At 50.0% G+C, this 12558-nt stretch overlaps 1 protein-coding gene across 4 annotated transcripts in view; it reads right to left on the reverse strand.

Annotated features, from left to right (window-relative positions):
* Positions 1–12552, reverse strand: part of TMEM101 (transmembrane protein 101) — a 61137-nt gene extending 48585 nt beyond the window's left edge. For 2 of the 4 annotated variants that reach the window (XM_070773589.1, XM_070773590.1), the window contains exons 1-3: positions 1723–12552; positions 1217–1397; positions 202–348 (exon numbers count right to left, since the gene is read on the reverse strand). In XM_070773589.1, the coding sequence (XP_070629690.1) occupies positions 202–348; positions 1217–1397; positions 1723–1859 (465 nt within the window). In that variant the 5' untranslated portion in view covers positions 1860–12552. Of the gene's footprint in view, positions 1–201; positions 349–1216; positions 1398–1714 lie in introns of all 4 variants that reach the window. The other 2 variants (XM_019981959.2, XM_070773591.1) reach the window with 2 other exon arrangements.
* Positions 12553–12558: the final 6 nt, after the last annotated feature.

Genomic DNA, 12558 nt, shown 5'->3' on the forward strand with positions numbered 1-12558 from the left:
AAGGGACTCTCAGCCAGGTCTCAGGCACTTGAAAGGCTCCCAAGGCCCAGAAGCTGGAGAGGGCAACTGCTGGGAGTCAAGCCCTCAGGAACTACATGCAAGCCTCGTTCTGTCCACCTCCCTGGGTTCTGCCAGGCACCAGGCATCGGTTCACAGCTCACTCCCAGTGAAGCACCTCCAGTTGACAATCCCCCAACCTACCACACAGACGAGGTAGACGCCCAGGAAGACCTGGCCGGTGGACTGGAGGGAACGGCTGCGGGGTTTCCGACGGTACAGCTCCCCAGCACCGCTGGCCAGCACAAGAAAGCCACCAATGATGGCAACTGTGCGTGAGTACATACGGACCTAGGCCAAGGCGAGGGGACCCCAATCAGAAACTGAAGCCATTGCACTTCTCCTGGCTGCCCGGAGTGCAGAACTGCCCATCTCTACACATCCCGGTTCATTTGATGAACCCTCTTTACCATTACCACGAGCAGGTAGAGCAGAGAAAGATAATTCTTTTTATCAGAAGTGGAAATTGAGGCCCAGAGGGGTTAATAAACTTGTCCAAGGTCCTACAGAAAGTGGCAGAACCCAGATACCAAGCGTTGCCCCTCTCCCCATCCCCAGGTCTGCACATTCAAAGTTCAATATTCTTTCTGCCATAGGGTATACTTTGTTCCCCAAACTAACCAATGATCTCACTGTCCAGTAGCTATTCTCACACCTGCCTCCCCTAATTGACTGCCAGTCCATTCCTTGCGGGTAATGCCTTGGTCCAGGCTTATCTCCAAGCCTGTAGTACCTGGTACAGGTCCTGGAATCTACAGGATTAAATGCTGCCCTCGGATTAGATAAATTTCATAAAATCTGATAGGTGGACTAGGTTCTCTCTAAGGTTCCTTTCTCCCTGGCTCTGATAACTAAACTAATGGTGTAGAGTTCTGGGAACCAGGTGACCTGGTTTCTGGTCCCACCTGTAATGCTAACTGCGGTGTAATTTTGGGAAAGTCTGTTTCCCATCTCTGAACCTCAATTTCTGCACCCTGAGGGGGAGGTTTGCTGGTCTCCAAGGTCCTTCCATTCTTGTGGTCTGTAATAACCGCCACAAATCAAGGGGGTTCAACCTTCCCAGGCTTCGCACTGTGCTCCTGGCTAGTTTGTCCAGCCGTCCCAGGCACCGGCTCCCCCGGCACTACAGCCAAGTCCCACCTAGGGGCGAGGTGCTCACCTTCAGCCAGTCCCCGTAGTGGACGTAGCCCCCGACGTAGGCGGCATAGGTGCTAATGGCAAGCTGGAGTGCGGCCCCCAGCGCGAACCAGCGCCGCTTCACTCCAAAGGACATGAAGCTAGCGCACAGCACGGCCGCCCCCATGTCGAAGTACAGGTAGGGTACTGGGATGTCGGGCTTCCTGCGAGTAGGGAAGGGGGAAGGAACGAGGACAGAGTTGAAGCACAGGATGAAGCGGGAAGAAGAGTCTTGAGACTCCTCGGGTTCCCGCAAGCTCCACTGCTTCTGCAAACCTGAGCCCCCTCTCATGGCTAGAACCCCCGCACTAAGCTCGATGCCCACCATACTCCAGACCAGAGTCCCTAACAAGTCCGAGGTCCCAGTTCCTCCCAGTCCAAGGGTCCCAACTTCTAGGCCACAACTTCTTCCCCACCTCACCGCACCCCCATTCCTGGGACGGGCCGGACCGCCCCCACCACATTCGGCGACCGCACGGACCCGCTCACCGGCGCGCCTCGGCCCTCTCAGCATACAGCATGAGCTGGCTGAAGCAGCCCCAGAAGGGGCAGCGTGTGAGCAACACAGAACCCAACTGCATGATCAGCTGCAACATCCACCGTCGCGAACCCGTCTTCGACGCCATCTTGAGAAAGGGCAGTCCGCCGCAGCCTCACCCGGCGGCCAGGGAGGCCGGCGCGAGGATGCGACGCACAACTTCCGGGTTTCGCGGGGGTTTTTCTTTCCTCCCCGCTTCCGTCGGGAAACAAAGCTCTCACTCTCTAGTTCTGGACTGAAGAAAGTATTGTAGCTGCAGGGTTCCGTTATTCTTTCTGCCCAGGGAGGCTCAAGAGTCCTTATAGGTGCAAAATTGAGAACTAGAGTAGAGGAAGGTACAGTAAGCGAACTAGCCTTTGAATACAGCTGAACCTGGGCTCCAATTCTAACGCAACTCTGTGACTTTCAATATATCTCCTATACTTCCCAAGATTCATCTGGGAAACTGGAATGACATCGACGTCACAGGGTTGTGAAGTTTAAATGTTGACAGTGTTGGTCCTAGCACATAGTAGGGCTTCAGTGAATGGTGTACACAACACACACACACACACACAGAGGAAATCACACACACGAAATCCCTCTGCTTCTGTTTTAACTTTAGAGTAAGAGGGTCTCCTCAGAGCCACTTGTAGAGAACTTTGGTCTTGGTTTGCCTTTCTTCTGTCCCCCGAGAGAAGAAAGACCTGACGAGGACATACGGGTCATCTCAAGCAGTCCGTTCCTCCAGCTCTAGCGCTCCAACTCTAGCCCAATCTACCATTTTTTGTCAGTTTAGCTGCATCAGGCTTCGGACTGGTCTCCCCCTTTGGCCTTGTTTGTTCTCAGATCCTCTATTTTGTTCTCATAACCATCAGGCACCTCTCCCTTGACTCACTTAGTACATTGCTGCCTGCCAAGTCGCTTCAGTCGTGTCCGACTCTGTGCGATCCCATGGACTGCAGCCTACCAGGCTTCTCTGTCTATGGGATTCTCCAGGCAAGAACACTGGAGTGGGTTGCCATTTCCTTCTCCAATGCATGAAAGTGGAAAGTGAAAGTGAAGTCACTCAGTCGTGTCTGACTCTTAGCGACCCCATGGACTGCAGCCCACCATGCTCCTCCATCCATGGGATTTTCCAGGCAACAGTACTGGAGTGGGGTGCCATTGCCTTCTCCCACTTAGTACATTAGCAATTGTATATTTGTGATTTGTCTATTGATGACTAGATTAACACTAGATTGTGAGCTCCATGAGGGCAAGGACAATGTCTGGTTTCTGCCTATTATATCCACAGGGCCAGGTAGATGGGATGCATTCAGGAAATGTGTGCCAAATAGATAAGTAAATGAACAAAACGTGTTGCCACTATGTCATGTCTCAGTAACTGTTTGTTGAACAAATGAGCAAAAGTTCGAGGCACTCTGGGATTGTCACCACACGGCCACCCCCACCTATCTTCCTGCACCCCCTCTACCACCCTGCAACATACAAATTCATCTTCTAATATTGAAGACTCTGTAAGCATTTTTGTAAGGTCCTTTAATTCAGGAGGTGTGTTTCTTCCCTGAGGAAGGGAGAGGGAGCTTATGTTAAAGTAGCATTTCTGAAGACAGGAATTTAAAATTCCCAATCAGCCAGTGAAAGCTGGACAACAAAACACTTTTCATATCTATTTTTTTTTTTTTTTACAAAGTCACTATGATTAAAGTCTAGGTGTATCAGAAAGAATGTGAGAAAGGGACATATCCAGGTAAAAAACTAGGGAATAAGATTGTGTGACTGCTGGGGTGGGGAGTTGAGGGTGAGGGTGGGAAAACTTCAGTCAAAGGGAATGAGAAAAAGAATGGGTTAAAGGTTATTTTGCCTACCCTTCCTACCCCCTACCACCACATGAGACAAGTTTTTACCAAAATACAGGCACACGTGTGCGCGCGCGCGCGCACACACACACACACTACAGGCACATACTACAGTATCAACTTTCCAACTGTTTTTCTTTTTCCAATCTCCTCAGCTATCCCCGATTCAAATGAGACAAAATGCACAGCCATCAGGAAGGAGCAAAGTGCTGAGAACTGGGATCAGTGTATGTCCACAAAATAGTTCTAGAAGCCTGCCTGGCTTGTGCCCATGGGAACAACACCATTACCCACCCTACCTCCATCATAACTTTAGCAACCAGCTTCTGATCAAGTCCCCAGCAGCAGAGGCCAGGAACATGTGTGAGCAAGAGAAAGGAGACAAAGATGAATGCTTTCCTTATAGGGCTTCCCTGGTGGCTCTCAGATGGTTAGGAATCTGCCTGCAATGTAGGAGGCCTGGGTTCGATCCCTGGGTCAGGAAGATCCCCTGGAGAAAGGAATGGCAACCCACTCCTGTATTCTTGCCTGGAGCATTCCATGGATAGAGGAGCCTAGTGGGCTACAGTCCATGGGGTTGCAAAGAGTCGGACACGACCGAGCAACTTTGACTGTACCCGTCCCACCCCAGTTCCCTCTGGTCTTTCTACCTTTTAGTTCCCTCTTTCCCAAAGAGGTGTTGAGGACTAGGGGCCAGACTGCTCTTCCCAGGGCTGGGAAAGATGAGAGCATTGTGCTAGATCAGGGGGAAATAGGTGAGGGAGGGGTGGTCGGTCCTAGGCCCTGAGAGTTGAACACAGCCATTTCTCCCCTCCCACTACTCCACCCTGCCTGGGCAGACAATGGAGCCCCAAAGACCTCTAAGGACCATCCCTTTTCCTTTATCACAGCTCCATCTTCTCTCCCTCCCCCAGCTGCCTCTCGAGGGCTCCCCTGCTCTCTGGTTCCCCCAGGGCCTCGCCTGCACTTGCACTCAACCATAACCACGGTCACAGCCACAGTGACCAGCCCAGCTGGGAATCCACACTGCTCAGCACCACCCCACCAGCTGCCCAGGCTACAAGTCAAGTAACCCAGGCTGGCTACACACAAGTGCCATCAGGTCATCCAAGTTCCTAACGGCCTGTTGCAGGCCAGTCACATACCCAGGGGTTTGAGGCAGCAGCAGCATCATGCCTGCTATCCAGATGCCCGTCATATTTTGAACTTGAGATGCTGCAGTCGGTTGCCTACAATAGAGACGAGGCCCAGTGCTCACGGGGGTACAAAGGTCTCGGCCTCCAGCTGACTAATGTCAATCCCAGCCAGGGAGCACTTCCAGGCTGGCATGGGGGCCAGGGCTGCACCCCTGACTTGCTGTGCTGGTTCCCAGCCAGCTCTGCCAGCACAGGTGGCAGAGGCTCCCAACCCCAGCGGTGCCCAGCTCAGCTGGGTTGTGGCTCAGGTCTGGCTGCCCCAGGTTCCCAGGCTCCACAGGCTGCAGGGGTCCAGGCTTGCAAGCAGGTTGTAAGAGGTCTAGACAGAGTAGAGAGCACGGGGTGATGGAAAAGTCGGGGCGCAGGGAGGCCAGCTGGTGTGGCTGAGATACAGCTGCTCCAGAACACCTAGGCCCCCCAGGGCTCCACCAGCCAAGTCCCACAGGATACTGGGAGACAGCAGCAGCACCCACAGTCCACACAGGCCCTGGAAGGAGCCACCTGCTGAGTGGCCGAGACCACTGTGGCTCAGCTCTGACAGCCAAACTATCAGGGAACCTGGAAAGGGTCTAAGCAGGTGGAGGCCTCCCCAGGCCACACAATGCCCAAAGCTGGGCAGTTTCATGGTGCTGGCCACCTGCCGCCAGACCCTAAGCAAAGCTGATGCCCCACTGTGGCCGTGGCCACACCTGCTCCACCCTTGCCCCATGATGAGATGGAGTGAGGATGGCACCAGGCAGTCATGGATGCTGAGAGCTTGTGTTACTCTCCTCCATCCAAGATATTGGGAAGCGTGGTAATGCTAGGAGAGAAAAATAAATGCAGACACGACTCAGGACCTCACCATATGCCAGGTCCCCAATGTGGTCTCAAGGACACCTTCCCTCCATCTCTCAAGATCTTACCTGCTTACCTAGCAGTTAACAGCTAGGAAAATAGCCAAAGCTATTTCAGCCTGAGATCCCAGCCTCCTGACCCTCCCATCCCCAGCCACCCCTCATCCTGTTATTCCTACTAGGATGAAAGGCAATCAGGGAAGATCACCCTTTTAAATTCTCTAGACCGTTTTTACTCCCACTCCACACTCCACCTCACTTATTTCCCACACGATCACAGAAACTCCCCCTCCTCCTGCAAAGAGCTTCAACTAGATCTTGGCCTAATCTGACCACCGAGGTCAAGACCTCCAGCAGAACCCGTGTACTCAACCTCTATTCCTGGCACTATACTTGCAGAGTGCAGCAGCAGCAGCAGCTCAGGAATGGAAGAGGAATCTCAGCTCTAGTTACCTGCCTGCCTGCCTCCTGCCAAGCCCCACCACCCAAAGCAGGAGCAATCAGCTCTCAGGAAGCCATCATCATGAGGGTGGGGATAGGGGACAGGTTGAGGACATCTCCAAGCCCTTCTGGCCTTCTATCCAGGGGAGCAGGACCCTGCCCTGCTTTTCTAAGAGCAGGTGTTCCCCTTTCCACCTCCTTCTCTCTTCTGGAGCCCCAGCCCTCCTCTATTTCTTATCAACCATGACAACTAGGAGAAGCCTTGGATCCCTCCCTCAAGTCATAAAGCAGACAGGTGTCTCTTTTTTTAATTCCTACTTCCTGCCTAAGACAACTGGACACAAAGGGGGGGAATGTTCTCTCTTGTTCTCACTAGGCCAAAGGTCAAAGTACTCCTCTCTGGCCCTCAAGGAGTGCCCAGCCTTTCCTTCTGAAACAGGGGCCTGAGTCCAGGGTACCCAGTGCTTCTGCCTTGCCCTGGGAGGCCAAACATTTACTTTCTCTCTAGGTTCCTGAATGTGCTCAGGAGCTCTACCCAGCAAACTTTAAGAGAATAACGGCCATATGGAAGAAATGGTTACCAAGAGCCAAGCTTCATTAGAGGCTTCATTTAATCCTCAACTGAGACACTCATTTCATAGATGAGGGAACTGATGCTTGGCAAGTTTAGGTAAGTTGCCAAGTCATACTGCTCATTAGTGGCAGAGATGAAATCTGACATGACTCAGGCCTGTCTGAATCCAGGCAAGCACCTAACCACTAAGCTACAGTGACCCAAAGAGTGGGCCATCATCCCTTGTGCCGTCCAAACACCCCCCCTAAGATGTCAAGATCACAGGTGAATAGTACATATGATGCCCAGAATGGTAAGGGCAGCTGAGCCATCACCACCAACCTAGGATGTTACTCTCAGCTTGTGGTTGATTAGACTTAAGCCCCTTTGATTTAATTCAAGTGATCTTGTTCGAGCAAATTATACCAGAAAAACTTCATTATCAATAATCTTTGAGAAAACATTACAAACAGAAGGTTGACAGAGACTAGAACGGAACACAAGTATCAATTTTTAAGTCAGTTGAGTTAACAAAATTCAGAGGGCTCATGAAAGTCTCACCAGTTACCTAAACATGATGGCCACTAGGTGCCCACATGAGTCCACTATGCTATGCTATGCTATGCTAAGTCGCTTCAGTCGTGTCCGACTCTGTGCGACCCCAGAGACGGCAGCCACCAGGCTCCCCTGTCCCTGGGATTCTCCAGGCAAGAACACTGGAGTGGGTTGCCATTTCCTTCTCCAATGCATGAAAGTGAAAAGTGAAAGCGAAGTCACTCAGTTGTGTCTGACTCTTAGCGACCCCATGGACTGCAGCCTACCAGGCTCCTCCATCCATGGGATTGGACTGCAGCCTACCAGGCTCCTCCATCCATGGGATTTTCCAAGCAAAAGTACTGGAGTGGGGTGCCATTGCCTTCTCCGCATGAGTCCACTAAAAACAAGTTATACCCAAACAACTTTATTTCCCTTTTTGATAGAGTTGTCAGATGGCTATCACAAACATCTGGATCCTATTAAAGTCTCTTATACTATCCCTTTGCTGCTGCTGCTGCTAAGTTGCTTCAGTCGTGTCCAACTCTGTGCAACCCCATAGACGGCAGCCCACCAGGCTCCCCCGTCCCTGGGATTCTCCAAGCAAGAACCCTGGAGTGGGTTGCCATTTCCTTCTCCAATGCATGAAAGTGAAAAATGAAAGTGAAGTCCCTGTCATGTCTCTTTGTGACCCCATGGACTATAGCCCGCCAGGCTCCTCTGCCCATGGGATTTTCCAGGCAAGAGTACCGGAGTGGGGTGCCATTGCCTTCTCCTATACTATCCCTTTCAGTTCAGTTCAGTCGCTCAGTCGTGTCCGACTCTGCAACCCCATGAATCGCAGCACGCCAGGCCTCCCTGTCCATCACCAACTCCTGGAGTTCACCCAGACTCACATTCATTGAGTCAGTGATCCCATCCAGCCATCTCACCCTTCTCCTCCTGCCCCCAATCCCTCCCAGCATCAGAGTCTTTTCCAATGAGTCAGCTCTTCGCATGAGGTGGCCAAAGTACTGGAGTTTCAGCTTTAGCATCATTCCTTCCAAAGAAATCCCAGGACTGATCTCCTTCAGAATGGACTGGTTGGATCTCCTTGCAGTCCAAGGGACTCTCAAGAGTCTTCTCCAACACCACAGTTCAAAAGCATCAATTCTTTGGCGTTCAGCCTTCTTCACAGTCCAACTCTCACATCCATACATGACCACTGGAAAAACCATAGCCTTGACTAGACGGACCTTTGTTGGCAAAGTAGTATCTCTGCTTTTTAATATGCTGTCTAGGTTGGTCACAACTTTTCTTCCAAGGAGTGTCTTTTAATTTCATGGCTGCAGTCACCATCTGCAGTGATTTTGGAGCCCAGAAAAATAAAGTCTGACACTGTTTCCACTGTTTCCCCATCTATTTCCCATGAAGTGGTGGGACCGGATGCCATGATCTTTGTTTTCTGAATGTTGAGCTTTAAGCCAACTTTTTCACTCTCCACTTTCACTTTCATCAAGGGGCTTTTGAGTTCCTCTTCACTTTCTGCCATAAGGGTGGTATCTGCATATCTGACGTTATTGATATTTCTCCCGGCAATCTTGATTCCAGCTTGTGCTTCTTCCAGCCCAGCGTTTCTCATGATGTACTCTGCATATGTTAAATAAGCAGGGTGACAATATACAGCCTTGATGTATTCCTTTTCCTATTTGGAACCAGTCTGTTGTTCCATGTCCAGTTCTAACTGTTGCTTCCTGACCTGCATACAGATTTCTCAAGAGGCAGGTCAGGTGATCTGGTATTAACCCATCTCTTTCAGAATTTTCCCCAGTTTATTGTGATCCACACAGTCAAAGGCTTTGGCATAGTCAATAAAGCAGAAATAGATGTTTTTCTGGAACTCTCTTGCTTTTTCCATGATCCAGCGGATATTGGCAATTTGATCTCTGGTTCCTCTGCCTTTTCTAAAACCAGCTTGAACATCTGGAAGTTCATGGTTCACGTATTGATGAAGCCTGGCTTGGAGAATTTTGAGCATTACTTCACTAGCGTGTGAGATGAGTGCAATTGTGCGGTATGAAAACAAAGTTTATATAAACTGGAACACAAAACTGGGATAGATAAGTTGTACACCAGATTGTAGCACCAAGATTTTTTAAAAGTTCTTAGAAGAGGCTGGAATAGTTGGCTTAAAAAGACTACTGCACTGGAGAAAACAAGACAGCTCCCAGTCATATCTGTCTGCTTGGCTGCTTCAGTGCCCCTCACTCACGGGAATGGAGAGCAAGGATCAGAGCGCAGGAGACAGGAGCTCTTGCCTCGGTTCTAGAGCCACTGCAGGGAGGACAAAAGGGCGTGGTACAGCTAGTACATGTTGCTTCTCAAAGTAATGAGCTCCCCACCAATGAAGGTGTTCAAGTAGGGGCAGCCAGGCAAGGATGCTGTAAGCGAGGATATTTAAACAGTGAGGCAGTTTAAATATCCACAGAAGCTCCAAGATCGTGGTCATTTCTAAGTGCTAGGACACCTGTGCCGAGCTTCATATACACACATGGGCCACTCCTAGAACTAGAAGCATGCTGTCTGCAGTTCACATAGTGCCTTCTGGAGTTACATGGCTGCATACCCTTCCCATAGCCAGTGCATGCGACTGACAGCAAGACACTTTCATAAAGGCTAATCTGAACTAGAACTGAACTGTATTTGACACCAGCCATGCACCTGGCTTCCCTTGTAGCTCAGACAGTAAAGAGTCTGCCTGCAATGTGGAAGACTGGGTTCGATCCCTGGGTCGGGAAGATCCCCTGGAGAAGGGAATGGCAACCCACTCCGGTACTCCTGCCTGGAACATCCCATGGATGGAGGAGCCTGGCAGGCTACAGTCCATGGGGTCTCAAAAAGTTGGACACGACTGAGCGACTTCACTTTCACTTATGCACCTGGAGGGGACAAGGGGCCACTGCTATAATCACCCTCTCTTGCAAACAACCTCAGTTGAACTCCCTGATAAACCTATTCTGCTCATACCAAAGAAGCCACTTGTCTACACCAAGTCACACTCAGTACAACTCCCCCAGTGGCCACGTGGTTACAGCATAACGCATGAGCATGCACCTCTAAAGGGCACTCAGCAACTTATGGGAGTTCCCTTGTGTGTTTACTGAACCACCAGCTACATACTCGTTCACCCTCGTCTCCCTGCCAAATTCACAAACACACCTGCAATGGTACTGTCTTCTCCTTCTTTCCTGTTTATTATGGAGGAAGGGACCCATTCAATCAGAGGCCAAAACCCCTACTATGGCCATGGATCTCACCCATTTCTCAGTGTTCAGGACAAGGGCACAACTCCTAAATGTCTAGCTCGTCTGGTCCTATCCTCTGAACTCAAAGCTCGTTACCCATTTGCCATCTGTTCTTCAGCGTTTCATGGGTGAGACAAAATAACAAAACAGAACCCCATTTTCCCACAAACCTCTTCCTCTCCACTGTTCACCATTCACCGAGAAGTCATCCTTAGTTCCTCTTTCCCTGACCACCTTGGCCTCACACCCAATCCGTCAGCCAGTCCAGTCTTGCACTCACGTTTGTCACCTCTCGCCCGAACCACTGCAATGGCCTCATAGTGCCAAGAGTCTTTTTTTTTTTTCTTAATTTTTATCTTGGAATATAGTTGAACGAAGTCTTTCTACTTCCACTGTTGCCACTTATCATTAGCCTAAATCCCTTGACAGCTTGAAACCCTTTAACAGCTCCCACTGTGTCAAGAACAAATTCCATTCCCTAAGACAATGGCTTCAAGGCCCTGCATAATCTGGCTCCCGCCAATTTCTTCATCTTACTCACTAGGCTTCAGCTGCCTATAGTCTGCTGCTGCTGCTGCTAAATCACTTCAGTCGTATCCGACTCTGTGCAACCCCATAGACGGCAGCCCACCAGGCTCCCCCATCCATGGGATTCTCCAGGCAAGAACAATGGAGTGGGTTGCCATTTCCTTCTCCAATGCATGAAAGTGAAAAGTGGAAGTGAAGTCGCTCAGTCGTGTCCGACCCTCAGCAACTCCATGGACTGCAGCCTTCCAGGCTTCTCCATCCATGGGATTTTCCAAGCAAGAGTACAGGAGTGGGGTGCCATTGCCTTCTCCGGCCTATAGTCTAGCAGTTCCTAAACATTCCAAGGGCTTCCCAGGTGGCATAGTGGTTAAGAATCCACCTGCCAATGCAAGAGACATAGTTTCCATCCCTGGATCAGAAAGATTCCCTGGTGGAGGAAATGACAAGCTGCTCCAGTGTTCTTATCTGGAAAATTCCATAGACAGAGGAGCCTGGAGGGCCACAGTCCATAGGATCGCAAATAATAGGATGCAACTGAGCACACACACACAAACATCCCAAATTCCTGTCAACCTCAGCTTTAGTTTCTGCTGGTCCCTCTGTCCAAGCACCCTTGGTTGGCTCCTTGTTCTTCAGATTTCAGCTTAAATCACACCTCAGAAGCCATTCCAGAATGTTTTCTTTAGAGTAGTACACAGACCTCCCTATAGTAAGCATAAGCAACTACTTTAATCTAGGAGACAGACCAGAAAGGAGGCCAGATCAGAAAAAGCAGCCACCACTTTTTAGTCCCTATGCTAAAGACTAACTGCTGGAGTCAGCATGAGGATTAGTTTAGGGAAAGAGAGGCTGGCTGAAAAGTCACTAGAGAATTGCCTTACCCACACCTTACTCTATTGTCTTTTCAACAAAACTAGAAAGATGGGAGGCCACAGTCCAACCTGCCTTGGTCCTAGCTGCCAGTCTCTTGAGAAACCTGCTGCTTTTGAAGCTGAAACTAGGTATACCCACCTTCCCAGTTCCTCCCATGTTCTTTACTGATCCCTCATCAGTTTTCTAAACTTGACTCCAAGCTTTCCTCAAAACTCAGTCAGCCTAGACCACTTTTCATCTTGGCTCAGGCAACTCATCCAGCTATTAAAATGACGACACTCAAAATGACTTCAGTTTCGTCAATGGCTGAATGCCAGGGAATACTACATTATCCTTATCTTAGGGCCTCAAAATTCCCCATCAGACCATTAACGATAAACCAAAATAATTACAGTGCAAGTCATAAATGCCACATGTGAGTGATATAAATTTTAGGAATCACTTTCCATTTTCACTGTCGAGGATGGCTTCACAGGTGGCACTGAAGCAAGGCATTGTAGGAAAAGAGAAGATAAAACTGAAGATTATTGAGGCTGTAAGTAATCTCAGAGGTCACCCAGCCTCCATGCCTTTCATATATGTTAATTCTAAGATGCCCAGAGATTACAGAGTGCACCTGTGGACTGGGGATGAGGGAACTGGTTGGCAGGCTTCTTTTGACGCAGCAAAGCGTGCTGTTTTCAGAAATGTAAGGGGCAGGG

The sequence above is a fragment of the Bos indicus genome, chromosome 19 (genome assembly GCF_029378745.1).
Source record: "Bos indicus isolate NIAB-ARS_2022 breed Sahiwal x Tharparkar chromosome 19, NIAB-ARS_B.indTharparkar_mat_pri_1.0, whole genome shotgun sequence".
Taxonomy (NCBI): domain Eukaryota; kingdom Metazoa; phylum Chordata; class Mammalia; order Artiodactyla; family Bovidae; genus Bos; species Bos indicus.